This window comes from Petaurus breviceps, unplaced genomic scaffold (genome assembly GCF_028583685.1).
Source record: "Petaurus breviceps papuanus isolate PSGF00001 unplaced genomic scaffold, PetGlider_PUasm1.0 90842, whole genome shotgun sequence".
Lineage (NCBI taxonomy): Eukaryota > Metazoa > Chordata > Mammalia > Diprotodontia > Petauridae > Petaurus > Petaurus breviceps.
This window is the reverse complement of record NW_027187358.1, coordinates 15,519,992-15,547,625: the sequence shown is the minus strand read 5'-3', so window position 1 is coordinate 15,547,625 and position 27,634 is coordinate 15,519,992. Positions and strand designations below refer to the sequence as shown.

The following is a 27,634-nucleotide window of genomic DNA, read 5'->3' as shown; positions in this document are numbered from 1 at the left end:
GTGTGTGTGTGTGTGTGTGTGTGTGTGTGTGTGTGTGTGTGTGTGTGTATTAGAAACATATTAAAATAAATGTAACTGCATCTGGTGAGGGTATTGTATCGATCCTTCCAGTAGCTTGGGAATGAATTTGATTCTAGAAATGAAAGAAAAGATTAATGAGGCTGTTAAATCTGCTTTTGAATTAGAGCGCTTCTCCTTTTGGCTGCAGCAAGGTTGTTTTTCAGATCCTTTTATTTCATCCTGTAATTTGTGAACTGGCCAGGTATTCCCTGTACAGAGAGAGATTCCTTTTTCTCCGTATAAATACACGCTGATACACACAATGAGCTTCCTCTAAGAATTGTGATAGCTAGTTGTCCTGCTCTGTACTAAAGAATGTATTTGTCCTTTACTATTTTTCTTTCTTTTCCTTCTTAAATAAAAATGACAAATTAGGTGAGGAAAAAGATGAGAGGGAGAAAGAGAGGTAGATTATATGTTGATCCATGTAACATATTTTAAGAAAATAACTAGATCTGAAAAAAGCCAAGATAAAAATTATTTTCTATTGGAGCAACTAATATTTGTATTCTGTATACTATTTTAAGTTTGTGTCAATCCTTCTTTATTTTGCATGTTATTGAAGATTGGGAGATATGAATCCACTTATAAGATACAATATCTTAAATTATGTCTTCTTTAAAATGATAAAACTGTCTTTCTGACGACCAGGCAAATCACTTTACAGACAGGTCTAGTGTTTGGTGATGGTGTAGAATGTATCAGCCATAATAAATAAGCAGCTGGGATATTTTTTTTTTTTTGCTAGTTTGGGGTGTTTTCCAAAGAGGAGACCGATCTGTAAAGTGATTGGCCTGGTCGTCCCCAACAGGTGTCAGAGAGAGGGAAACAGACTGGGGGAGAGAGAGAGAGAGAGAGAGAGAGAGAGAGACTGAGACCTAACGGTCATCAATTTCATCTAGGGAGGAACTTGAAGTGGGATCCCCGAGCTTGGTGGCTCTCAGCTGACACCTGTAGGGATTGCTCTGTACTGAAGAGAAATGCTTCAAGCTCCCTCCGTGCAGAAGCAGCAGCACAATGCGGTGCAATAAATTACAGCTAGTTTCTGCTTGTTAAAAAAAAAAAGTGTTAATTAGACAGTCAGCTTCTGTGTCCAGGTGATAAATTATTTTTTTCGAGGGATAGTATAAGCCTTCTTGACATGGCAAGACAACATATTCATGATGCTGTTCTTGTCCCTACAAAATTCCCCCCTCCCCCCTTTTTTTCTTACAAAGAATTGACTTAGGCAATGCCCAGTATTTATGACTCTATGGTATTTCAAAAAAAACTGTCACATTAGAGTGAGATAAAGAGAGGTGATTTAATAGGATATACAGGGGGTTGAGGTAGTAGTGATTCAAAGGTATGATTTTAAATCCTTGCATTACTTGAGCCATAAGAGCTGAGGTGACATATATGCCAGCAGCTTCTCAGGACACATGGATTCTACTAGGGAACAGCCAGATAAGAAATTGAGCAGGATTTAGGATTGCTACAGTGATAGGAAAAATATTAAATACCACAACATCCCTAGAGGATTGTGTATCTTATAGGACATGAATTGAAGAGTGAAACCTATTTTTAAAAATTTCAAGTTCCAATGGGATTTATAACAACCATTATAGATTATTTTGGCAATTCTAATTTTAAAAAGTAACTAAAGATCCTTTGGAAATTTTGAAGCTTCTTCTAAGGAGCCCTTCTTTGCTGTCTCTCCTTGTGAAAATAAAATGGTAGGAATGCAGTATAAATAAAAGTCTTCAGTTTCCTACTGGCTTTTTAATCTACTTTATATGTCTCCAAACATGTCCATACATATGAGGTCTGGCTAGGTGATATCCATACTTTTATACTCAGGTAAGAGATAATAATGAAGGAGGAGATATATTTCTAGAGGAAAATATCAATCAAGAAGAATAAGCAGGGCTTAATTTCTCCCCTTTCAGATATTTTTTTAAAGGAAATTTCCTTAAAAAGTAAAGAAGATAAAGATCATATCTTTGTCCTAAACTGTTTTGAGTGGTTGCAATTACATTAAGAAGTTGTAATTTTGCAAGCAGTTTCATATGGTTACACTAGACTTTAGGATTATATTAGATTAAATAAACACAGAATTTGCTGTATTTCCTCATGTGTTTATTGTACTAGTTTTATACATGGTATATTATTTAAAGAATAGTTATGCCCAGTAATTGTTAAAACAATAAAGAAATTTATCTGACTGATGTAGTAAATAGATTTAGATTTTATTTTGTTTTCTTAATTCTTTGCAGATTTCTGGGTCACTAAGAAACACAGAGCAAATAACCCCCCAAAACAACACATCAACATGTACCCAAGTTGAGCTTGGCCTTGCATGGAAGGAGGGAAAAGAAGAGGAGCTGTTGAGCTTTATAATTAAAGGAGCTCTCTTTCCATTTGGCAGCTTTTGGTCTTCAACCCACTGTTTGGGAGAAGAAAAAAGGGGAATTAAAAAAATAGATTCGGAAGTCATGAGCAAGGAGGCTAATATTCTGCCCTGGCTGCAGTGGGACCAATGTTTTGTGATCTGACAGAACAACCTCTATTGGCAGGCAAGTTTGGAATTGAAAATTGATGTTCTAAAGAAGATAAGGAACTTTCTTCCCCTTATTGGGGACTATACAGCTTGGGGCTAACATGTGAAGATATGCATATGCAGGCATATGGAAATATTAATAGGTTGTCAAACATCTGAGAAGTTTGGTGTTGTATTTTGATTTTCCTACACATCTGTCCTGTCTCCACCACAGAAGAATCTGAAGGATTGTTGCATTTGGAAGTGGAAGAATCTGCTGAGTCATTCATTAAACCAACAGCTCATATTTTCTACCTAAGTGATCAGCATTTTTCTTGCTTTGTTCTTGATAAAGTTTTTAGCACATTCCCTCAAGGTGTATTTACACTTTCACCTGGAAGTTCTGTGGGTAGACTATACCACCAGGGCCGACATTTTCCAGTGGGGTAGGGTGAGAGGCTTTTGGAAAAAGAAGAAAAAAGAGGGTATCAGTTAAAGGAGGGAGCATTCCTACTCCAACCATTTTCTTTCCTATTCCTACCACTTTTTATTCCCTGACTCCCTCACTAATTCCACCTTAGGGTGTCCAGGAAGATTTTGAACCTGTCCACCCCTGTGTCTCCGCGCCGCACCCCAGCCTCGAGCATGGGGACGGCGCTGCTCCAGCGTGGGGGCTGCTTCCTTGTATGCCTCTCACTCCTACTTCTGGGGTGCTGGGCAGAGCTGGGGAGTGGGCTGGAGTTCCCAGGGGCTGATGGCCAGTGGACACGATTCCCCAAGTGGAATGCCTGCTGTGAGAGTGAGATGAGTTTCCAGCTGAAGACCCGAAGTGCCCGGGGCCTAGTTCTGTATTTTGATGATGAGGGTTTCTGTGACTTCTTGGAGCTGATCCTTACCAGAGGTGGCCGGCTGCAGCTCAGCTTTTCAATATTCTGTGCTGAGCCTGCTGTTCTCTTGTCGGATACACCAGTCAATGATGGTACTTGGCACACAGTGCGAATTCGCCGGCAATTCCGCAACACAACTTTGCTCATCGACCAAACAGAGGCCAAGTGGGTGGAGGTCAAGTCCAAGCGCCGTGATATGACAGTATTCAGTGGCCTATTTGTGGGTGGCCTACCTCCTGAACTACGGGCTGCAGCACTCAAGTTGACATTGGCCTCAGTGAGGGAGCGGGAACCCTTCAAAGGGTGGATTCGTGATGTGCGGGTGAACTCATCCCAGGCCTTGCCAGTGGAAAGTGGCGAGGTGAAACTGGAGGATGAGCCTCCCAGTAGTGGTGGGGGGAGCCCCTGTGAGGTTGGGGAGGAGGGCGAGGGAGGCGTGTGCCTCAATGGAGGGGTCTGCTCCGTGGTCGATGACAAAGCGGTGTGTGACTGCTCCCGAACTGGCTTCCGCGGCAAGGACTGCAGCCAAGGTAAGAGGCCCCAGTGCCCACCTCTCTAAAGGGGGCAAAGAAAGGGAATGGTGGGCATGATGGGTAAGCTTGCATGGGATTTTACTGTTCTAGAGAAAGTGTGTCTCTTCTCTCCAAGGTGAGATCTTATCCCTTCCCACCTCTCTCTCTTTGATCCTCGGTTTCTCTAAGTATTCTCTAACCCTTCTAGTAGCCACAATCTCTGATTTCATTGTCAAACAGGGTTCTACCTATTTCTTTGCTTGCTCCTACCTTATTATGGAATATAATGAGTTCCTTGACCTTTTGGATGAGGATATTAACCTTATCTCTGAACCAGTCCTCTAAGTCTTCATGAATTTGGCATAATTGTTCACTTGGATACAGCCCTTCTATTTACCCTTAAACTTCCCCTTCACCTATTCCCTCTAGATAGTCCCGCAAACTACATAGCTAATATTCATGTAATAAAACTAAATAAAAATATCTAAAAGAGACTAGGTATGCATATGACGGATTTTGGAGTGAGTGTGGAGGTGGAATTGGGAGGTTCTCCATGGCCAAGATTGAGGACATTTCTGTGGTTATTTGTGATTTTAAAAAAGAAGTTAGGGTCATGGGGTGGCATAGAGAAGATAGAAATAAACTTGAAAGAAAAAAGGAAAAGGAAAACTTGAAAATGGTTTTTGCGAGAGCAGTAGCAATCTGGAGATTTCACTTGGTTTTCATGGCTATGAAGAAACCCATCATCTGCTAAACAAAAAAGAAACCTTGGTGTTTGGTATAGTTTTTGAAGTGGAGCAAGTTAGGCCATGCTGATTTCTGAAAATGCTGGGAAATTGAATGTGTGTTTCCCAGATGATGGTAGAAAAAAGGAGAAGTAAGGCAGTGGAGAAAATGGATATTTTAAGCATGGGAAGTTGTGAAATGTTTATTCATTGAGAATAGATAAGAAAAAGTGGAAAGGGCATGCTTATGAGGATATTTCCCTATGTTTAAAAAATCTGGGAAAATAAGGCATAAATAAAAATGTATGCTGTTACTGGGGCTTGAGGTAGTTTGGAAATTATTTTTTTAAAAACTGTTGACAACAACGTTTCTTTTCCCTGTATCACATTTTACTCTTCCATGTAATTCTGGTGTGTGCCTTGCATGACAATGGACAAATAACTGCTTTTTGGGTGGGCCACTAGCATAACATCCCCAAATTAGGGAATTAATATTTTTTAATAAGGAAAAGCAATGTAAGAGTTAACTACAAGCTAAATAGAGGGGAAGGCACATTGTATATAAAGTAGGTATTTTATAGTCTTAATTAGGGAGATCAATGAGTGGGTAAATGCCATTTATGAGTGAAATGAAAAAGGTGAATAGTTTATGCCATCAAATTTTGTAAGCTATATAGACAGAGACCTCATTTGTGGGGGTGTTTCATTATGTAACACATTCTGTCTTTTACTGACTGTTGGGAAGAAATAGCCAACATAAAAATTATTAGAACTAGCAACTCTCTTTTGTCACTTATTTTCAGAATTTTTTGCTTAAAATATCTAAGTTGTGTTTTTAAAAAATCAGAAACAATTGGGAGATGATCTAGTTGGACACCTTGAAATCTTAACTGACTTAGCAACTAATGGAAGCAAAGTCATTTTAGGATATATCCAGATAATTATTGACAGTCATGATCACTTACAAAATTTCAGCAGTAGAATATCTTCCAAGGCATATGCTACAAACCAGCTTTGCCAATAAATTTCCATGGCCATAGTATTAAACTTAACGGTTATATTTACATTCTCAATCCTTCCTCCTTGAGGCGAAGTTGGGTCCTCATATGAATCAAAGGAGGAAATGACAGATATAATGGGTTGACTGTAGTAAAAAGAAAGTGTAATTGTCAAAGATTAATAGAAAAGGATATAAAGTACAGTTATTCTGTAGAAAGTGGTTCCTCCAAACCTGGTATTCCTTTAAAAGGTATAAAATACAATTAAATGAAGAACACATGAAATGAAACTTCCGTCTTTAAATTAGGCAACAAATATGATACAATGACAGCTGGTACTGTGTGGGTGGGTGTTTTTAATGAAAAATTTGATTTTTTTCTGTGCATCTTGGATGCAGAGAGTGAGGGATCATGCATAATCAGGAAGGTTTCAGCATAGAGGGGGGGGAAGTTATATGTCAAAGAGAAGCAAAATTAGGTATCTTAGGACCTGCATTTTATTTTGACACACAGACTTTTTTTTTCTGTAAGATAAAAAATACTTCCCAACCTGCATAGTTGAACACTGTAGTAGCTGATGAAAAGAATAATTTCACCTAGGATTCTTGTGTAGCATAATTTAGTTTGGAAATATATTTCATATATTGAGTGCAATGGCAATTGGTTATTCCTAACCACTAAGGACAAAGTTGAGACTAGACTACTTTGAATAACATAGAATCAGAAAATTAAGAGGGTAGAAACTGTAGTCACTTTCCCCCAAAGGACCCATTCCTTGTTGCCTATTTTTTTCCTATTAAGTGCATGTCAAATGATTTCCTGTTGAATAATTGATTTAGAATAGATATAAATGAGGAGTCTTTAGAATTCCTTTCCCAATATCATCTCCATATATCTACTCAAGGGTCAACAGATCCATTCAGATGCAGTTAAAATGAAGCTATTTCTTCAACCATCCTTTATACTCAATTGCCCACAATGTTTTTTAACATGTTAAAAATAATCACAAATATCGTATACTTAATCTTTAATTCTTCCATACATTACCTATTTCTAGACAGAATCATAACCATGACCAAGCCAGAGGGCTTTTCTTTCTCTCTCACCAGATCTAACATCTTCAGGAATAGCCTGTTATTTCCAGACTCATACAACATTTGGTTTTACTAGCACATCTGTTCCTAAGGAGTTCACCTTTCCTTATTTTCCTGTTTATTGACAATATGTGTCTAGGTGGGGGGTACCACTGAAGGGAATAGACCTCTTTTTATTTTGGAGGGGAAGTGGATTGAAACCAGGACAGGTTAAAGAGAGTTACTGTAGTTATTGACTGAACCAAGAGGAGCACAGATATCCTCATACCCTAATTTTGAACTATGTTGCAATGCCACCTAGATCAATATTTAAGTTCTTTGTTTTTGTCTCTGTAATTCAAAAGGTGTGATTTGAAAAAAAATGTATATTTTCCCAAAAACTTTGAGATATATCTATTATATTGTGCAGTGGTGGGCACAAACACCAGATTTTGATTGACAGGGAAAGACATCCTTTTTTTCCAAACTTATAGATTATGTGATATATTGATTTTCCATGAGCCCCCACATACCTACTGTTACTAAACTGTACCACTGTTTAGAATTTCTGCTTCAGTGTACTAAATAATATTTCTAGTGGCCTGAAAGAATTAATGATATCCACAAATACCCAAATATCAAAATAACAATAAAGACTCTAATAATCTTTAAAATTATTGACTTAATAAATATTTCACTTCCTTCACATTTTCAATAAAATCAGATCTTGTGCATTTTAAGTTTTAAATTTTGAATATTAACTTGAATTCTGATTCTTTTCATCACCTCCCACATCCAACTGTCTGAGAGATTTTTCTTTGATTGATTGCTTAAAATTTTTGAACATCTACAAGTTTATTTATATATTGTGTCCTATCTGGGAGTTTATCAAACTGAACAGAGTGCCAACTATATATACTACTTAAGGTTTGTAATCCACATCAGTTGTGCCCATTCATCATATGCAGAAGACTGATCTGGATCTTATCTGGAATTTCTGGTCCCATCCTCTCAGACATATGTAAATTTCTTCAGAATATTTATGAATGTTATCATTTTTCATATGGACCTAGGTCACTCTTTTGGAAATCATCATTTACCACAATTATAACCATAGAGTATTAGCACTGAATGATAACTTAGAGATCATCTCCCATATCTTTCTGGTGTGGAAACTAATAATAAGAGAGATAAAACAACTTAAGATAGTGGCAAATCTGAGAAGTGAAACACAGGTCTTCTGAACCTGTGTGATACTTTCATATTAGATCATTTTTAATGTTTATCTGTTTTATCTGCTTAGCTAGGTAGTAAACACTTGGAGGAAAGGAACATGACAAATACATCACCATAATTCAAAAGTGCAGAGCACACAGGGGCGGCCAGGTGGCTCAGTGAGTAAGAGCATCGGCCCCAGTGTCGGGATGACCTGAGGATCAAATCCAGGCTCAGATACTCAGCCCCACACCCAGAAATAACTGGCCATGTAACCTTGAGCAAGTTACTTAACCCCGATTGCTTAAAAAAAAAAAAGTACAGAGCGCAATATCTTGTACCTAAGTGGCATGCAACATATTTATTGTTTGTCTTTCTTAGTGTCTCTTATACAACCTTCTATCACCAAGGTAGATATCCTATAGAAAGTGTGGTTTGAATGTAGTTTCCTGGCACTAATATTACTAGACTGTAAGCATAATGAAGACAGAGACTCCTTCTGCATTACACCTAGCATTGTACTCTGCAGACAAAAAAAAAATACCCAAGCGTGTAATTCATGTTTATTTAATAAAAATTAAATTGAATATTGAATTAAGAACTTAACTTTGTCCAAGAAACTTATTTGAGATCATCTGTGTCATTCAAAGGGTTCTCAGAAAAAGTAAATGATCTTTGTTAGAAATTTTCAAAGTGGGTCTAAAAACCATCAATGACTTGAGTCTGAATGAAAGGCTTTGCAGGTATCAAACATAGTAATAGGTACTCTTCATCAGGAACTTTTCCTGGCCTAGAAAATCTATGTTTTAAAAATCAAAGAGTAGTTAAAAATCCCCAAACTGCAAAGGAAGCTGCCTATATATGGCTTTCAAAAGATTTCTTTCCGCTCAGGGCGGTGTTGAAGAATAATTTGTACCTGGACCATTTTTTCCCCTCTCTCAAATCTGAAGGTTAGAATCAAAGATGGAATCTTGGGTATTGAAAATTTTACAGTTTATAAATTATTATTCTTTTCCCTTTAATCTGAGTCCAGGGGGTGGCCAGGTGGCATAGTGAGTAAGAGCTCTGGCCCCAGAGTCAGGAGACCTGGGATCAGATCTGGCCTCAGATACTTAGCACCCACACAAAATAACTGGTTGTGTAACCTTGAGCAAGTTACTTAACCCCAATTGCTTAAAAAAAATTTGAGTTAAGGATCATTTAAAACAGATTATTTATATTTTATTTTAGCATTTCCCTTTTGACCTGTAGATCTATTTGTACCCTCTGAATAAATTCTTTTTGATTCTATGTTATATAAAGGACCTTAGTCCTTTATTTTTTTATTATCACTTCTAATTCTACCAATTGGCTATGAATTCTACAAATTACTTCTGCATAGCTAAAATATTGTATATCTTTATTAGTTTGGACCAATTGTGTCATTATTATAATTAGATACCTTATTATTATTATTAAAGAGGGGATGATTTGGAGCTGCTTAGTGGGCTTTCTTTCATTTCTTAACTATTTTTCTTTGATCATTAGTTGAATTAGATATATGACACTAAAGTAACTTGGAATTAAATTTGAATTTTAAAAATCCTGGAGGCAAGGCACTTTTTAAAAAAGCAATAACATCATATTTATTGCAAATTTTCCTAAAACAAATGTTATGCTTGGGAAAATATAAATTCTTTGAAAAAGGAACTCTTTTTCTCGCTCTATCTTTATACTAACAATGTCACTCATCCCCTTGAAAATAGTCAATGATTAACACGTGCTTTTTGGAATTGTATTTAACTAAACTTCACACAAAACCTTGTTCCTCTTCTGGGTATCATGATACAAAGCATGATGGTAATTAATGATCATTTTCTAGTTTTTTATTTTTTAGACTACTCTACCAAGTAGTCTAGTTGTCAGTGTTTTTTTTTTTTTGTCATTTCTTACTATTCATTTTTACTTCCATTATAAAATAAACTTAACCCTGTGGGTTCCTCTAAGTCTAATATCTGAGTCTAATATCTTTTTTCCCCACATGGCTTTGGACAAAGTAATCTATTTTTCCAAAAGGAATTTATACACTAGAATAATTGTAAGAATGACTTGTAACAAAAAAGAAAATCAACCATATCTAATTACAGATCTTTAGAACCTTTGCTTCCCCATCCCCATTTACTATTCATGTATGGTTGATGTAATGAATTTGATGATTTACTAAATATTTTCATCTGTGAAATGTAGTTGACAATTGCCTGCCTTAAACAGGGCACTGAATTGTGATGAAGATTAAATGAGAGAATAGACAAATTGGATAATCAAATACTAAAGCTCATCTAACTTTTAAAAAGTTAAATGTCACCCAAATGTAATGTCCCTGGTGCTAGCAGAGTACAAATATTAATGACAGATCTTTCTTTGGTGTCATTTTAGATTCATTTTGGATTTTTTAGACTCAATATTATGCAATTGAATTGCTAAGGTTCTGAGTAGTTCTCTTATTACAAATTGTATATTATTTCATTGTCAAACACTCTGCCAAGTGAGATGGACATTGATTCCACTGTTCCTCCTGTGTATAATCTGAACTAATGATATATTGAGAATTAATGTTACCAACTGACATGTTTTCTACTCAGTGTATAAACTAGCATGAGATAATTCCTACTGTCCTAAATCTGCTTAAAACCTTGATCACTAAGGCTTCCAAAGGAATCTTTAATAAGATTCTATAGAAATGACATCTTCTGCATTGATGAAGATTCCATTCTAAGCAGAGGTAGGGTTTTTTTAAGGGTCAAATTATTGTGATATATGCATCAAAGATCAATCTTGAGAGCAGTAGATCAAGTCAAGTGCACAAGATAAATACAAACTCAATCTATGGGTAAGGTTAGAAAGTAATTTATCTTTCAGTGACCTGTAACAGCCTTTGGATCTTAATTGTTTCCAAATTTATTGTGTCTGCATAATGTTTTTAAAATCACCTTAATTGAAAGACAGTCTAGGTTATATTGGGATTTCTTGAACAAAAGACCTATTGACACTCAAAGGACCAAACAAAGACATACAAATGAGGTCTTTGAGTGACTTGAAGCAAAGACTTTAAAATAAGGCCATTGAGTAGTTTGGAATGTTGGGGGGAGGTGTTGGGTGACTGGAATAAAGCAGGTATTTAGTAAATACTTGATCATTATTTCATCTTTTAAAAAATCAGCAGTCCTGCCATCAGTCTCTCCGCAATCTATATTTTATGATACTAAATTTTAAAATAGCCATTGTTTAGTCATACAACTCAGACATGTAAGTACATTTTGATTTAGTTATTCTTTTAGAGTTGCAATATTTAATTCCATCTCAACACCATTTAATAATGTTCCTTTTGCCTGAAATACCATGCTAATAAAAAGATAAAAATAATGATGTTAATAACATTTTTAACACAACAAGCAATGTGGTATGGGGGTCTAGAGAGACAGTCTTGGGATCAGAAAGATATGGGTTCGTCTTACCTGACACCAGCTAGAGTGTGACTATGCTTAGGTTTTTGACTGACTCCATACTCCCATTGCTACTCTCCAAAAATATAATTTACTGATAAATTTCCTATCTGTATTGGTAGGAAAAGTTTACATACCAGAAGTTCCCTCTAATAATAAAATCACAAGTCCAGACTAATAAAACAAAAATGAAAAAAAAAACCCTCACTTATAGAGTGATTTATAGTTTGCAAAATTCTTTCCTTATAACAAGCCTATAAGAAAGGTAGATGAAAAGAAGAATCTCTGATCTAACCCTTTCCCTCAAGGAGCTTATATACTAGGGATGTCAGTTGTATATGCAACTGACTCTTAAATGTGACTAGATATTACTGGGACAGAGTTTTTAGATGCCATCTTATTCAAATGACTGACATAATAAATTTTTCAGAATTTCAGAATGCAACAGAATCCCAAATGTGAAGGCACTTGCTTATGTCTGGATAATAAAAAAGCAGAAAGTCTTATCAGGAAGTACTAGGCTTTATTTCCATGACACTAGCCTGTTCATTTCTTGTATCTCCCTTCTTTCGTGTTATTCTTCATGGACTGCTTCTTCTTTAACATGAATGAAAAGAGAACTCCATTTCCTGGCATCTAGAGGACTGGACCAATTTCTATCCACTTAAAAGAAGAAGCTTTGATTTGCTCAAGAAATTCCTTACCAACATGGAGCTGGAAAATCAAATGACAAATACAGACCAGCACACTTGACATTATTTTTCTCTGTCACAAATAAAATTATAAGAGACAAAGTTTCTAAGTATTAATAATTAATTTAATAACTCGGTTAGCCAATAATCAACAAACTGATGTTAAAATATTTTTTCGGCAACCAAAGACCCCAAGAAACATTTTGGAACACATTAAATCAGTTGTTTACCTTCTGATAGGGAACTCCTCTGACAAATGAAATGCAACGCTTATTGGTGAACATTTAATGAGGAGATGGGCTAGAAAATATCCAGCTCCCACTACTGCAAATGTAGCTTGATCATGACATTCAGCAGCTTTCAGCAATCTGAACAGAGGAAGCCATTTCCTTCCATAGCTTTCTGGCTAGTTTTCTCTTTCATGAGTCAATTTATCCCAAATTCTAATGAAGGGACCAAGGTCACATTAAGTGACTCTTAGTAGCAAGAACCAGCCCAGCTTAGCTTCTGCATATGAGGTAATCAGAAACAGGGTTCCATTTGGTGGGGACTAGTCCAACCTAGTTAATGAGCACACTGTGGGGATTAGGAGTGATCATATCACTCTGTCATTGCCCTTCAGGTACAGGTCTTTAAAGGGATGGGGTCTTAACAAAAATAGGAGGAAAGTGATGGATCACAAATTGATAACAACTTATTAATATAGTAGCATAATATTAATTTTTTTCATCTGAAAAGGTCACTATGGAGACTTTCACACAAGTAACTGAATGAAAAAAAAAAAGCATCCATTAAAACACTTATAATGTACTAATCTCTGTGCTAAGTTCTATGTATGTAAATACAAAAATGGAGACTGTTCCTGTACATAGCAAGCTTATATTCCAATGGGACAAAAACACTGAAAAGGTAAAGCCAGGGAGAGTGGCACTTTGTTGCAAAAAGTCATAGGATGTAGATCAAAATACCCCATTCAGGGGGAAAAAATGACAAACCATCTGGGGTATATTGAGGAGGCTTCAACTTCATGGTGAGGCTGTTAGTGAAGAGGTGGTAGAGGGAAGTTGAAAGTGTCAAGTGAAGCATGGGCTTCCTCAAAATACTGTTTAGCAGAGGCAGTCACCCATGATGACCCCAGGGTAGAAGGTCTATACATACATGTTTGCTGGTGTATGTTGCAATACTGTTTGTGAGGAGATTGTGAAAGGAGGTGGAAAGAGAGCTGGAAGAGAAAGGCATGACATGAATATATTGCATTTTAAAAAAAATGAACTGTTATAAACTGTACAGGAGAATACACAGAAGACAGAATATCTCTTACCAAGAAAGTAGCATAATGAATAGAATATCAGATTGAGTCAGGAAGAACTTTGAATCCCATCTCAAACATTGTTTGTGACTCTGAGGACTTAATTAACTTAAACTTTGTGGACTTCAATTTACTCATCTGTAAAATAAACCAGTTTGATTCCATCACTTCTGTGGTTCTTTCCAGATCCAAATCTACAATCATATACTTCAGGCCTAGAACTGAACACTGGACTGAGGAAGGAAAATTCACTGTCATGGTGCCTGCCACTGGATTAAAGACAGACCAAAGTAAAAAATTGACTTGGCAAGCTAGAACACTAACACAGAAGGAAGATCCTTATCAAATTTCCTGCATTGAAAACTGTCTTTTTCTGGTTTGCAACCAAGGAAACCCTGTAACCAAATAGTAGGGACCAATGTTGCCTAATATAGCACTTTCCTACCACAACTCCCTGGTGTAAAGGCAATAGAGAACTAAAGTTAAGGAATATCTGTCAGGGGCAATAGTTTATAGGATTTGGGTATAAAAGATTTAGAGCTAGAAAGTACCTTAATTGCTTGGGTGGTATATAACACCATCTTAAGACCAAGCTGGGTTCTCCATGTTTAATGTGGGCATAATTAATTGTTGATTCCAATTCATGATAGGAAATAGCCTTGGCATGGCTTTCTACCAGAGCTTGGGAGCTGCTATTGTCCAAGACCTAACAGCTACACTATTGGCCCACCTTAAGCTAAACTTTACTCAAACTTTGCTAGATAAAGTAATGTGAGACTCTCTAGACAGGCAAAAACAGAGCAATAGGAGACCTTTGTTTTCTTCTAAGCCTTGCTGTCTCTTTGTAATTACAATTTCATCTACTCTCCTTTGGGACATAGCTGGCATGGCAGCATCTAACTATAGTCTACTGCATACTGCAGATATACTAATGTTCTTCAGGAAGTGCCACCTTTAAACTGTAAAATCATTGGTTCTAGTTTTGTTGAGGCCACTGTGATTATGTATGTCAAATTATCATTTGGTATAGGTATAAAATAATGAAAGTTTAGTTGCCTAGTAGAAAGAGTTAAAAGAAGTCATTTATTAAAAATAAAATCCCTTCCCACAGAAACTAACAGATTGTCTTTTTATGTATCCCCATTGACTGATCTAGTTGGCTCTGTAAAACATAGTGATATTTAAGAACAATGCAACTTTTAACCTTTCAGAATATAAAAGTTTATTATATGTGGTTTGATCTCATTTTCACATAAAAAATTTAACTTTTCACTGAAGAGACCAAAAAAAATGTTGCCAAGCATCATATAGACTACATTGTATATATTATGATGATCATTAACTGCATATACATACACAATATACACCCATATATTGAAATTGCCTTAATGCCTTAAAGTAAGATATGAAAACACCTTGTCAGTATATGACTCTTTATTTCTTAAAGCATACTTAAGGAAGAATTATTTTCTGTGATTTGTGATAGTACTTGAGTTTTTGAGGTTATTTGAAATGTTCATTAAATACCATCTCCATATTATTGATTGACACCATCCAGGCTATTACAGGGGATTGTATGAAAAACCAACTATATGCAGTCATGCTTTGAAATTGTATTGACAGTTATTTACTAAGAGTAGTTCAATTTGATGGACCTTGAATTATCTTTTTTTTTCCTTGAGCAAGTGTATTATTTGAAATGAAAATCACTATTTATTATTCTTAAGCAACATATATATTTTAGAGAAGGTTAAGTGACTAAAGCTTCTAAGTACTGACTACTCAATAGGTAAGAAACTTCATGGTTCAGAAAATTAAGGCACATATAAATATTTATACTTCTCTTAATGAGTCACAAGAAGTCAAGAATATTCCAGCAACATTTTAATGGATAAACTTTTGAATAATGAATGGCCTACGCAGCTTTCTGTAACTTTGTTATAGACAAATCTATAAGAAATCTCATTTTCTTTATTAAGGGTAATATTCAAACTACATCTTATATTTGATATATAGTTCATGGCCCACAGATCAGTTCTTACCATTTAACAGCGATTTATTATTGTCTAAAATTATTCCATTTTTCCTTCCCAATTCTATCTTTCTAACATTTGTTCAAATCAGAAGAGTACAATTAAAATAATATGCTTCATCTATTATAATCAGAAATTCTGTCAATTTCTCCCATTAAATGCATTTAAATATATTGTCCTTACTTGCAAATTATCCATTATTCATCTTGCAGTTGTTTTTTTTCTCATAGAATCAAAAAGTTGAAAAGGTTTAAATTATCATCATACCTTTAGTAGTAGTAGTAAGAATAGAAGATAGCATCATATAGTGTTTTAAGGCTTGCAGAGAATTTTATAAATATTATCTTATTTTAACCTCACAGTCTGGAGAATTAGGTACCACTAATATTCCCATTTTATAGTTGTAGAAACTGAGGCAAACAGGTTAAATGACTTGCCCAAAGTAAGAGAGAGTAAGTGTCTGAGTCAAGATTTGAAATCAGGGCTTCCTGATTCAAAGTATACCACTTTATCCCCTGGGCCACTTCACTACCTTCCAAGTCATAGTGAATCTTCTAAAACCAATAGTCTTTTTAGTTTAGTCTTTTGCTTTTTGGAGGGCAGTTGGGGTAAAGTAACTTGCCCAGGGTCACATGGATAGGTTTTGTGTGTGTGTGTGTGTGTGTGTGTGTTAAATGTCTGAGGCTGGATCCAAACTCAGGTCCTCCTGACTCTGGGGCCGGCACTCTGCTCATTGTGCCACCTAGCCACCCAAACCAATAGTCTTTTAAAAGTGACATGGACAAGTTTTGTGCATACTCTTGAAAAGAGAACATAGTGTATTGTATCTCCCATCTTTCCCAGTACAGTTAAACTTAGATATATACTTCAATAGAAAGAGCCATCATTCCAGGTCAGATACTGAAAGTGATGGGATTGAGACAAAAAGTTTTACAGGCTAAAGAAGGAGTAAGGCTTGAAGTAAAGAGGAGAGAACAGTGACTGAGAGTATCAGAGAGAAGAGGTAATAGATGATATGAGCAAGATGAGATCTAAGTGAAAAGGGGAGGTGGTGAGAATACTAGCATTGCTAGAATATCCAGTTTTGAGGCCTTGCTCATGTGAACCATGTCCCATGTGAACACAGGCAAATCACAATCTCTATGAGCCTTAATTTCCTCATCTGTAAAGTGGGGATACTAATGCCTTTTACTGCCTACCATGTGAGGTGTTGTAAGGAAAGTGCTTTATAACATGTAAGGTGAAATGAAATGTTATTTTATATTATTACTTTTGCTGCTACTACAGAAAATTTATTCTCTTTATTATGCTATGTGAAAGATCAAGGGTGATAAGGACAGTTATGATGATGCAGGGAAGGAAAAACTAAGAATAGATGGAAGAAGTGAGTAGAAGAAGAAGAATGAAGACAGCAAAGAGAAAAAGAAAGAAATTAGAGAGGAACAAAGATAAAAAATGTTAAAATTGTAAAAGACAATAGAGGTAATAGATAATTCTGGGCCTAGAGTTAGGAAGGTTAGAGTTCAAATGTTTCCTCAGACATTAACTCGGTATGTGATATTGGGCAAGTAACTTAGCCTCCGGTTGCCTCAGTTTCCTCACCTGTAAAATGGAGGTAATAATAGCACCTACTTCTTAGTGTTGTTATGAGGATAAAATCAGATAATAATTTTAACACACTTAGCACAGTGACTGATACATAGGAAATGCTATATAAATTTTAATTATTATTTCAAAGATGAGTAAACTGAGATGTAGAGAAATTGAATGACTTGTCTAAGATTAAGTCCTTTGGGCAGAGGTTTGGAGTTTATGTTTCCTTTTTTGTAGTCTGGTGAAGCCTATAGCCTCCTCAAAATAATATATATTTTTAAAATAATTGAAGTAAAGGCTAAATTCCAGTTAGAGGCTGGTGAATGTAAACATGCTAATTTGTTTCCCCATGTTAATCTTGGGGAATGTTAATGTTGATCTGCCTAGATCATATTAGTTACTGTTTAAGGTAGCATTAGAACGTCAGTTTTTTTTTATCTCTTGATAAAAGACTTGAGGAATAAATCAGTCATTCTTATTTGATACCTACAATTTGCCGGGCACTGTGCAGCAGGTGAATGATACAAATAAAGAAATCAAACAACACTTACCTTCAAGGAATTTATATGCTGCTAAAAGAGGAGAGAGCAGTTGATACATAAGTAAATTAAATTATATATAAAACAGATACAAGGTGACCTTGATAGAGAAGAACAGGAATGGTTTCATGCAGAAAGTAGCATTTGACTTACATCTTTAATGGAAGCAGGGATTCTAAGAGAAAAGGAGAGGAGGAAGAGAACCCATATTGGGAGCTGCTGGTGAAAAAAAATATGAGGATGTCAGCTGCAATGCCATGTGTGAGGAAGAACAAAAAGGCCAATATGTGGAGAGGAATTATGTGTAATAATACTGGAAAAATAGGATAAAGCCTGATTATAGAAAACTTTTGATGCCAAGTAGTTGCTTTATAATTTATATTAGATGTAATAGGAAGACACTGGAGTTTATCAAGTGTTTTTGTACATGTGTGTGTTTTGGGGTGAGCTTTTAGAGATATGTTTCTGATATATGCTTCAGAAAAACTGCTTTGGTTCAGAATGGATTCCAGCGCAGAAAATTGAGGTTGAATTAAGAGAATATTAGAGCAATCTAGATGAGAGCTAATGAAGGTCTTAATGAGATTGGTGGCTATGTGAGTGGAGAGAAGGGAATGTAAGACAGATTTTGTACAGGTGGAATTGACAAAATTTGTTAACTTATTGGAAGTTTTGGATGAGGAGGGATAAAAAGCGAATGATAACATCTGAAACTTGGATGATTGGAATGATGGTGGTCTTCTCTACCAAAATAAGGAAGTTTGGAAAAACAGTGTGTTTGGGGTAAGAAATGATGAGTTCACTTTTGAATACATTATGTTTGAGTTATCTATAGGATATCCAATTTAAAATGTCCAATAGGAAGTTGTTGATTTAGGAGCAGAATTTGAGAGTTTAGGGCTGGATATAGATCTGAATGTTCTAAATATAGAGGGGATGGAAGTTGATTAGATTGTCAAATGATAGTGTAGAGAAAATAGAAAAAGAGACCAAAGTTAAAACTTTGACGTACAAGTCCAGTTGGTGAGAATGATCGAGATCATGATCCAATAAAGGAGACTTAGTTAGACAGAGGGTTGTCAGAAGAAAAAAAAACTGGAGAGCAAAGAGTTTATAAGAGGGAAGATTGGTAAACTGCTTCAAATTCTTTAAAGAAGTAAGATTTGATTGATTAAAAACAATTTAGAATGGATTTCCTTGGTTATTATGGTTATAGATTTTGTCCTAGTTAAATATATCATTTTTGGCAGGAGGGGAAATAATTAAATAGCATTTGTCCCTTTTTAAAATGAATTATCTTGTTATTTAATAATCTTTATTGTCCAGAACTTCTACCTTAATTCTAATTTAAATATTTTCTGTGATGACATGAATTCATCTTTTCTTATTTTCTTCTTAGTAGAAAGGGAAAACATGAGATACAAAGGAATTCTTCAAATAAGAAGTCAAGCCTGGAGTTGTCTCACTAGTAGACAAAATAACTCCATTTCCCTTCAATTTTATGATTATTGTTTTGTTTAACATCACTCTGTATTTTTATTTTCTTCTTTGGATTATTATTGTTATTCCAATAGTTAATTTCATAGGAATCTGAATGAGTTCTTTTTCCCTGTTTTAGTAAATTCCTGTGCATTGTACAAAGACTAGCTTATTTTTTCTTTTCTTTTGGAGGCAATTGGATTTAAGTGACTTGCCCAGGATCACATAGCTAGCAAGTGTCTGAGACCAAATTTGAACTTATATCCCCCTAACTCCAGAACCATTGCTTGATGCACCACATCCCCAAAGACTAGCTTAAATGTCAACCCTCTATGAAACCTTCAAACTACCAGAAAATGATTTCTTCTACAATTGATCTCATGGAATTCTGTGTTATTCTTTTGTATTTTTAACTTATGATATAAATGGATATACATACATATGCACACACAAGCAAATTTACATAGAGATATAGGGATAAACAAGTTGATAATAAAATCTGCCAAAATAGGTTTTTTTTCCCCTTAAGCATAGGTCTGATCATCTTACTCCTTGAATTTAAAAAGACCCCCCCCCAAAAAAAAGAAAAACTACAACAACCAGAAATGGGTCCCTGTTGCCTCTAGAATAAAATTCTAAGGTTATTGCATTCAGACTCCCATTTCTAGCCATATTTCCCATTATATGTTCTCTATTAAACCCGAACTAGACTATCCTTATTCAGATTCACCATGCCATGTCTTTCCTCAGCTCATTTGTGTCCTTCATCTCTTCCTTTCATAAAACTCTTCCTTCAAAGCTCAGATTCTACTTTCCCCAGAGATTCTTTCATGACTACAATTCTCTACCTCACCTCCACCCCCCAAAATTGAAAATGTTCTCTCCTTCTCCCACTTTTCCTAAAGTGCTTTTTCCTGAGCTCTACTTTTGTCCATATTACATCTTAATTTATATTCTATCCTGAAGTAAAATATCCATATATATAATTTCTATCCTTTTTTCTCCACTTGAGGTTAAGTTCCTTGAGAGCAACATCATTGTCATTTTTCCCCTTGAATCCCCCAAATCTAGCTCAGTGTCATGCATATAATAGGTGTTTGTTGGATTAAACTGCATGAAATAGTTGTTAGAAGGTTCTTAGTGAAATAAATGCTTAGAACTGCTGTTTTCATGCCTTCTCATGTAATGGTTAAGGGTCATACCCATAGGGGAAAAAAAATTCTATCACATGCTTTGGGGAAGCAAGGGGTGCAGGAAAGAGTGGTACCACTCTCTCATATCATTGGTGTAAGGAATATGTTAAACTCCCTCTCCTAAGGCAGATTGGCATTTACATTATACCTTTTAGTATTAGAGAGAGCCTTAGCTTCTGAGAGCAAAAGTGATTTGCCCAATTTCATTTCACATAGCCAGTATATTTGAGAGGCAGGTCTTGAATCTAGGCATTGTCAACACCACAGCTGGTTATTTATACATTATATGGAACCTGTTATCCTGGCAGATCTTACCTAGAAAGTTTTCTAGTATAGTTCTGACAATGGATTGTTTACATGTTGCTTAAGTAATGGTGTAGCTAAGTTTAGACAGATTCATTATAAGATCATTGACTTCCAGGTGATTTCCCCCCCCCCTTTGGCCACAGTAACTTACTAAGAGCATTTACTTAGATGTAAAATGGCTGTGATCTCCAGTGGGGGAGAGAATATCCATACTGATAAAATCATGGCCCTTTGAAGTGTTGTAGTATTCATTTCACTAAACTTTGGCCATTTTTTTTTGCTTTTTGGAGGGCAATTGGGGTTAAGTGACTTGCCCAAGGTCACATGGCTAGTTTTAGTGCTAAGTGTCTGAGGCCAGATCCAAACCCAGGTCCTCCTGACTCCAGGGCCGGTGCTCTATTCACTGCACCACCTAGCTGCACCACCTTTTGCCATTTTTAGGCCAAATTTCAAGAACTTGTTTCAGTGGCACAAAGGATTAGGATTCAAAGCTGGCAGAAAATCAAAGATCATATGATATAACCCCCTTATTTTATAGATGACAACACTGAGGCTCAGAGATTTTTGCTACTTGTTCAGAGGCAAAGAATGCATCTATAACAAAACTTCTATTGGGTAATTCACCCAGTTGTTAATTCACATATAAATGGTGAGGTAGTGAAAGATTTATATAGAAGAAGATCAATTCTTCTTCTTAGTTAATTCTAGATTTGCCCTGAGCCAAGTGTTTGCAATCCTCTGAGTTGTCAATGAAGAACAAGGCTTGGGCTCAGTGTTTTACCTAACTGATCACTCTTGGCTTTTTGTCTTACTGAGTAGTTCTTCCTAATAAATATATTTTTAAAATTAATTTTTGTTTGCTTTTATTTTTGAGCCTGGATTCCCTTATATCACCCATTGGAAAGTGTCCTCTTATGGACCCCATGCATTACAGATCAGCGTGGAAGCTTCAAACTGCTCCATTTCCAACCTGAGCAGATGCATTCCTTCTCAGACAGCCTGGAAGTCCCAAGCTTCACACCACATTGATGGGTGAATTAGTGCAGATACCTGTTTGACTTTGGCCCTACTACAATTCAGATCTATCCAGCCCAAGTTCTCCAACAACTTCAGCCTATCCGGTAAAAAGGGTTAAAGGAGTGTACAAACATACCAGATGTAGTAAAAGAAAAGATGTCAATATTCCCTATAAAATATTGTCCAAACCTTTGTCAGATTTCTCTGGCCATTAGGACTATAATCTGATGTACTTTATTACCATGCTTATCCCATTTATTATCAGGCACCGTTTGAGCAAATGAAACACATTATTTCATATGTGTTGGGAGTGCCTGATTCAGGTCAGCTAAATTTTTTGAGGAAGAGGTGAAATGGCCATTTTGGGTGAGATATGACAAAAATGTGCAACAAATGCATATCTTGAAACTGCAAAAATGAACATGCAAATCAATTTACATGCATGGATGAATGAATATAGATGAGTTCTTTTCAAACTGTAACCATTCTGGTTGAGCATATGATATCCTTACAAAAGGAAAAGGAAGTAGGTGAATTGCTCAGCTTAGTCATCCATTTTGCAATTTTCAATGGAAAATCACATTGTCAGTTTCTATCATGCTGGCACAAATTTAGAATCATTGAAGTGTCAACTAAGCAGTCATTGATTACATATATGCATATGATGTAAAGTAGGAAAATGTTGGTTACTTCTAACATTTGAGATATTCCCCGGATTCTGGGAATGGAGAGAAGTCACTGAAAGAATCAAAATTATAAAGAAGATGAAACCAGCATATGAGTACTGTACTGTTCAATGCATACATCTCTGCAATTTAAGATTCTCCAAAAATATTTTAAATGAATTTAATGAAATTTATTCTATTGAGGAAAACATTTGATCTAGTTCTAGCTTCTAGTACATGACTTAAAATATAGTAGATATTTGCTTGTTGATTGATTGATATTTCTTTTGAGCTGTATGTTCTCAATATTCCCTTTAGATACATGATACAGATTGAAATAATAATGTATATTTTTCCACAGCAGAGTTCTTGGAAAAGTATAATAAGCCGTGTAACCTTGAGCAAGTTACTTAACCCCTATTGCTTAAAAAAAAGTATAATAAAAAACATGAGGTCTCTGTTGGTCTAAGTTTCTTGAAAAATGTTTAGAGAAATATAGGGAGAGAGAGAAGAAGAAGAAGGAGTAGGAGGAGGAACAAGAAGAGGAAGAGAATAAGAGTGAGGACTAGAGCAAGAGTGAGAAATAAAGTGACAGAGATAGAAATTTCACAACTTTCTCTTTGAATTTAGACAATGGCTGTAAATTTTTTCTATTTTAAAATTTTTATTTATATTTTATTTTCTATTAATTCCATGAAGAAAGCACTTCTTGTTTCACCTTAATCTCTCCAGTTATATTTTAAGCCCAGGTCTTCTTGCCATTTTACTGGAAGCAATGAGTAGTTCACAACAATTCTACAAAGTCTCTTCACACACTCAAAACTGTCATTCAGAGAACATATACTTTCTCTATTCCTCAGTGCAATGATTTCATTTCCAAGACCCTTTCCCTACGAGGTCCATTACCTAAAGGAATGGGACATCACAGAAAATTAAACTGGTTAAAATAGACACAGACTTAAGACCTTAGAATATCAGGGTATTCAGTAAAACAGCTGACCATAAAAAAGGCAAATTTACTATATTTATATTGTTTTTGTTTTCTGATTGCTTAGCATAGTGTGGCAGTGCCTAGAATATAGTAAGTGGTTAATAAATGGTTGCCTGAGTATTTGACTCACAGAATGAAGGGCAAACAGTGAAAATGAAAGAAACAAGTCAGGTTCACTTGATTCCCAGGTACTATCAGACACAGAGGCAAATATCAGAGGAAAATCTGGTGTGTGTGGGGGGGGATAGTCTATTTGTTTTTTTTTTTGTTGTTGTTGTTTTTAAAAGTTATTCTCTGTCTTTGGGCTAAGGAAGTAAGGAGCCTGATTCTGGATGCTGGTTCTGATTAATGCGAGTAGGGGCAAGGATGGTGGAGGGAAGAGTCCTGGGGAATTGTGAGCTACTTGACATTCAAACTCCTGGCTGATGGGAGATGGGATTTTAAGGTCATTGAGATCTTTCTCTGAGAGCATGACTGTGGTTTTTGAGCTTTTTCGGAGGGGAGGGGGTATTGGTAAAAATAGGTTGGGAATGGAACAGAGCTAAGATGGTAGAGTAAAAGCACAAACCTGGCATGGGCTTTGGCTTCAACCATCTCCAATATCTGTAAAAAAAATTACTCTAAACAAATTGTAAAGCTATAGAACCCACAAAGAGACAGAGAAACAAATCTCCTGCTGAAGGCAGCCCAGCAGGCTGACAGGAAAGGTCTATGTCAGCATACTGGGAGCCAGTACAATCCCTAGGGAGCTGTGGTTCCAGCCCCAGGGCAGCTCCAACCAGCTCCTAGACCTGCCAAAGCAGACTTCAGGATAGTAAATCACCAGCAACTGTAGTGGTTTCCAGACTCCTCAACCCATAAACACCAAAGAGAAAATAAAAGGTCAGTTACTCTGTTGTAAGGGTGAAGGGACAGCCCCGTCTGGCCCCCGTCCCTGGGGTGAGAAGTGGTAGGAGGCCCAGCAGTGCTGCATGGCTGCTTTCAGAGCTCCTGTTCTGCAGATCATAAGGGGAGCAAGAGACCATTCAGAGGGTAATCACTCTTGCTTTGACCATCCTGGATCTGGATCACGGTCTTGGGTGGAGGTCCTGGGGTATGTGGCCAATGAGCCAGAGATTTGGGGGGCTATAGAGAGGGTGCCCAACTAGTAGCTCTGGCAGTTATGAAAACCCCAGCAATTTGGGACAAAGCTCTTTCCATTTTGTAAGCAGAGTTCTACTGTGGCAAAGAGCTCAAAAGTCAAGTAATTAGCAAGATGAGGAAGCACAATTAGACCACACAATCCTTTTTGGGGGACAAAAAGGATCAAAGCATGGAACTGGAGGAGGACAATGAAGTTAGAACTCCTGCATCAAAAACTTCCAAGAAAAATATGAATCGTTCATAGGCCATGGAGGAGCTCAAGAAGGATTTTGAAAATCAAGTAAGAGAAATGGAGGAAAACCTGGGAAGAGAAATGAGAATGATGCAAGAAAATCATGAAAAGCAAGTCAACAGCCTGCTAAAGGAGACTCAAAAATATTCTGAAGAAAATAATACCTTAAAAATAGACTAACTCAAATGGCAAAAGAGGTCCAAAAAGCCAATGAGAAGAAGAATGCCTTAAAAAGCTGAATTTGCCAGATGGAAAAGGAATTTCAAAAACCCACTGAAGAGAATAATTCCTTCAAAATTAGATTGGAGCCATTGGAAGCTAATGACTTTATGAGAAATCAAGGTACTATAAAACAGATCCAAACAAATAAAAAAAATAGAAGGTAATGTGAAATATCTCATTGGAAAAACCACTGACCAGGAAATTAGATCCAGGAGAGAGAGTTTTTTAAATTATGTGAAGACTGTGATAAAAAAAGAACCTAGAAATCATCCTTAAAGAAATTCTCCAGGAAAATTTCCCTGATATTCTAGAACCAGAGGGCAAAATAGAAATTGAAAGAATTCACAGATCACCTCATGAAAAAGATCCCAAAAAGAAAACTCCTAGGAATATCATAGCCAAATTTCAGAGTTCTCAGGTCAAGGAGAAAATATTACAAGCAACCAGGAGGGAACAGTTTTACTATTGTGGAAACACAATCAGGATAACACAAAATCTAGCAGCTTCTACATTAAGCCATTGAAGGGCTTGGAATATGATATTCTGGAGGTCAAAGGAGCTAAGATTAAAACCAAGAATCCCTTACCCAGCAAAATTGAGTGTAATGTTTCAGGGGAAAATATAGTCATGCAATGAAATAGAAGACTTTCAGGCACTCTTGATGAAAAAAACAGAGCTGAACAGAAAATATGCCTTTCCATTACAAGAAGCAAGAGAAGCATGAGAAGGTAAACAGGAAAAAGAAATCATAAGGAACTTATTAAAGTTGAACTATTTACATCGCTACATGGAATAACAATAATTGTAACTCATGAGACTTTTCTCAATATGAAAATAGTTGAAGGGAGTATATATGTATATATGTATACATACATATACATGTATGTATAGGAGACTGTATGTATAAATACATGTGTGAGTGTGTGCATATGTGTGTACATGCATACATAGACAGAGGGCAAAGGATGGTTTGAATATGAAGGGTCTATATCTTAAAAATAAAATTAAGAAGTGAGAGAGGAATATATTGGAAGAGGGAGGAAGAGAGAGATAGAGTAGGGTAAATTATCTCATATAAAAGAGTCAAGAGAACACTGTTACAATGGAGGGCCAGAGAATGAAAGTGAAAGGGAATTGGACAATCTGATTCTCATTGAATTTTGTTTGAGGAGGCAATAACACAGATTCAGTTGGGTATCTCACCCTATAGGAAAGTAGGGGGGAAGGGGATAAGAGGGGGCTGGGTGATGTAAGGGAGGGCAGATTAGGGGAGAGAGTAGTTAGAAGCAAACACTTTTGAAAAGGGATAGGGTCAATGTAGAAAGTAAATTGAGTGGGGGGTGGGATAGGATGGAGGCAAATATAGTGAGTCTTTCACAATATAACTACTAGGCAAATGTTTTGACTAACTACACATGTACAACCTATGTTGAAATACTTGTCTTCCCAGTGGGTGTGGGTGAGGAGGGAAGAAGGGTAAGACTCTGGAATTCAAAGTTTCAAAAAACCAATGTTAATGCATATTACATGCAACAGGGAAATAAGATATACAGGCACTGGGGTATAGAAATCCATTTTGCCCTACTAGAAAGTTAGGGGAGTGATGGGGGAGGATATAAGAGATAACAGATTGGTAGAAGGGATATTCAGTAGGCTCACTATTCTGAGGTGGGGTAGGGGAGAGACAGGGAGAAAAATTTATAATTCAAAATCTTGTGGAAATGAATATTAAAAAGTGAAAATAAATAAATAAATTGGAAAAATAGGTTGGGGAGGACAGAATTTGGCACCAATCATCATTATATTTTGTTTTTGCTTTTTTGGAGGGGGAAGGTAGAGCAATTGGGGTTAAGTGACTTGCCCAACGTCACACAGCTAGTTTATTTTTTTGTGTGTTTATAGTGTCTGAGGCTGGATTTGAACTCAGGTCCTCCTGACTCCATGGCTGGTGCTCTACTCACTGCACCACCTATCCACCCTGTCCAATCATCATTATAAATATTTAAGCAGCATTGTAAGGCTAGTAAGTAGTAAAGATATGACATCTGGGAAAATAGATGTAACAAGCATGAAGATCTTCTGTATGTTAAGAGGGAGAAAAGAAATGCAAACTGAGCTGAGATTTTAGGCAGCATCTGTAACCTGACTTAATCCTCATTCAAGGAATATGAAACTTGAGGAATTCGGTGTGTAAACATGACAAGATCTGGCTGTGGGTTCGGGGGGCAGCTGGCACAAAGAACAAACAAGTGCATAATGCATTAGGGAGTTTGCTCAGAATTTATTCCATGGACACTGATGTGCAGTGAGAGAAAGTTAAGGCAGTCTGTGTGAATCATCCCTAGGCCAAGAGCTTTGCAGCAGTCAGTACCATGGCTTACTCAAGCACATCTGTGAGTTGAAGCTCCATCCAACTTGGAATGTTGTATTCTTTGTTTTGTTTTGTTTTTGCCATTGTATATATGTGTGTGCATATATGTTTGGGTAGCAGACTGGTTCCTCTAGTTTGTTTGGTTACTTCCAAATGAAGAACTGTGCTATGCATATGACAAAGTGTTACTGAATAAGTGCCACAGCTAAAACAGCTGAAATTGACCTCAGGAGGTCATTTTGTACATTTCACTGGATGACCATTGCATAACTAAGTGCGGAAGAATCTGTCTATTCTTTTATGATTATTTCCAGGAATTGAAATTTTAAAAACTTCGCTTTCCAGTATTTACTCTGAAATGATAGAAAAGAAAAGAATA

General features: G+C 36.3%; 1 protein-coding gene across 11 annotated transcripts in view; it reads left to right on the top strand.

Moving 5' to 3' along the window:
- The window catches only part of NRXN1 (neurexin 1), a 1,464,789-nt gene that overhangs the window by 1,121 nt on the left and 1,436,034 nt on the right, over positions 1 to 27,634 (top strand). For all 11 annotated transcript variants that reach the window (XM_069071685.1, XM_069071684.1, XM_069071683.1 and 8 more), the window contains exon 2: positions 2,316 to 3,995. In XM_069071685.1, the coding sequence (XP_068927786.1) occupies positions 3,224 to 3,995 (772 nt within the window). In that variant the 5' untranslated portion in view covers positions 2,316 to 3,223. The remainder of the gene's footprint in view (positions 1 to 2,315; positions 3,996 to 27,634) is intronic.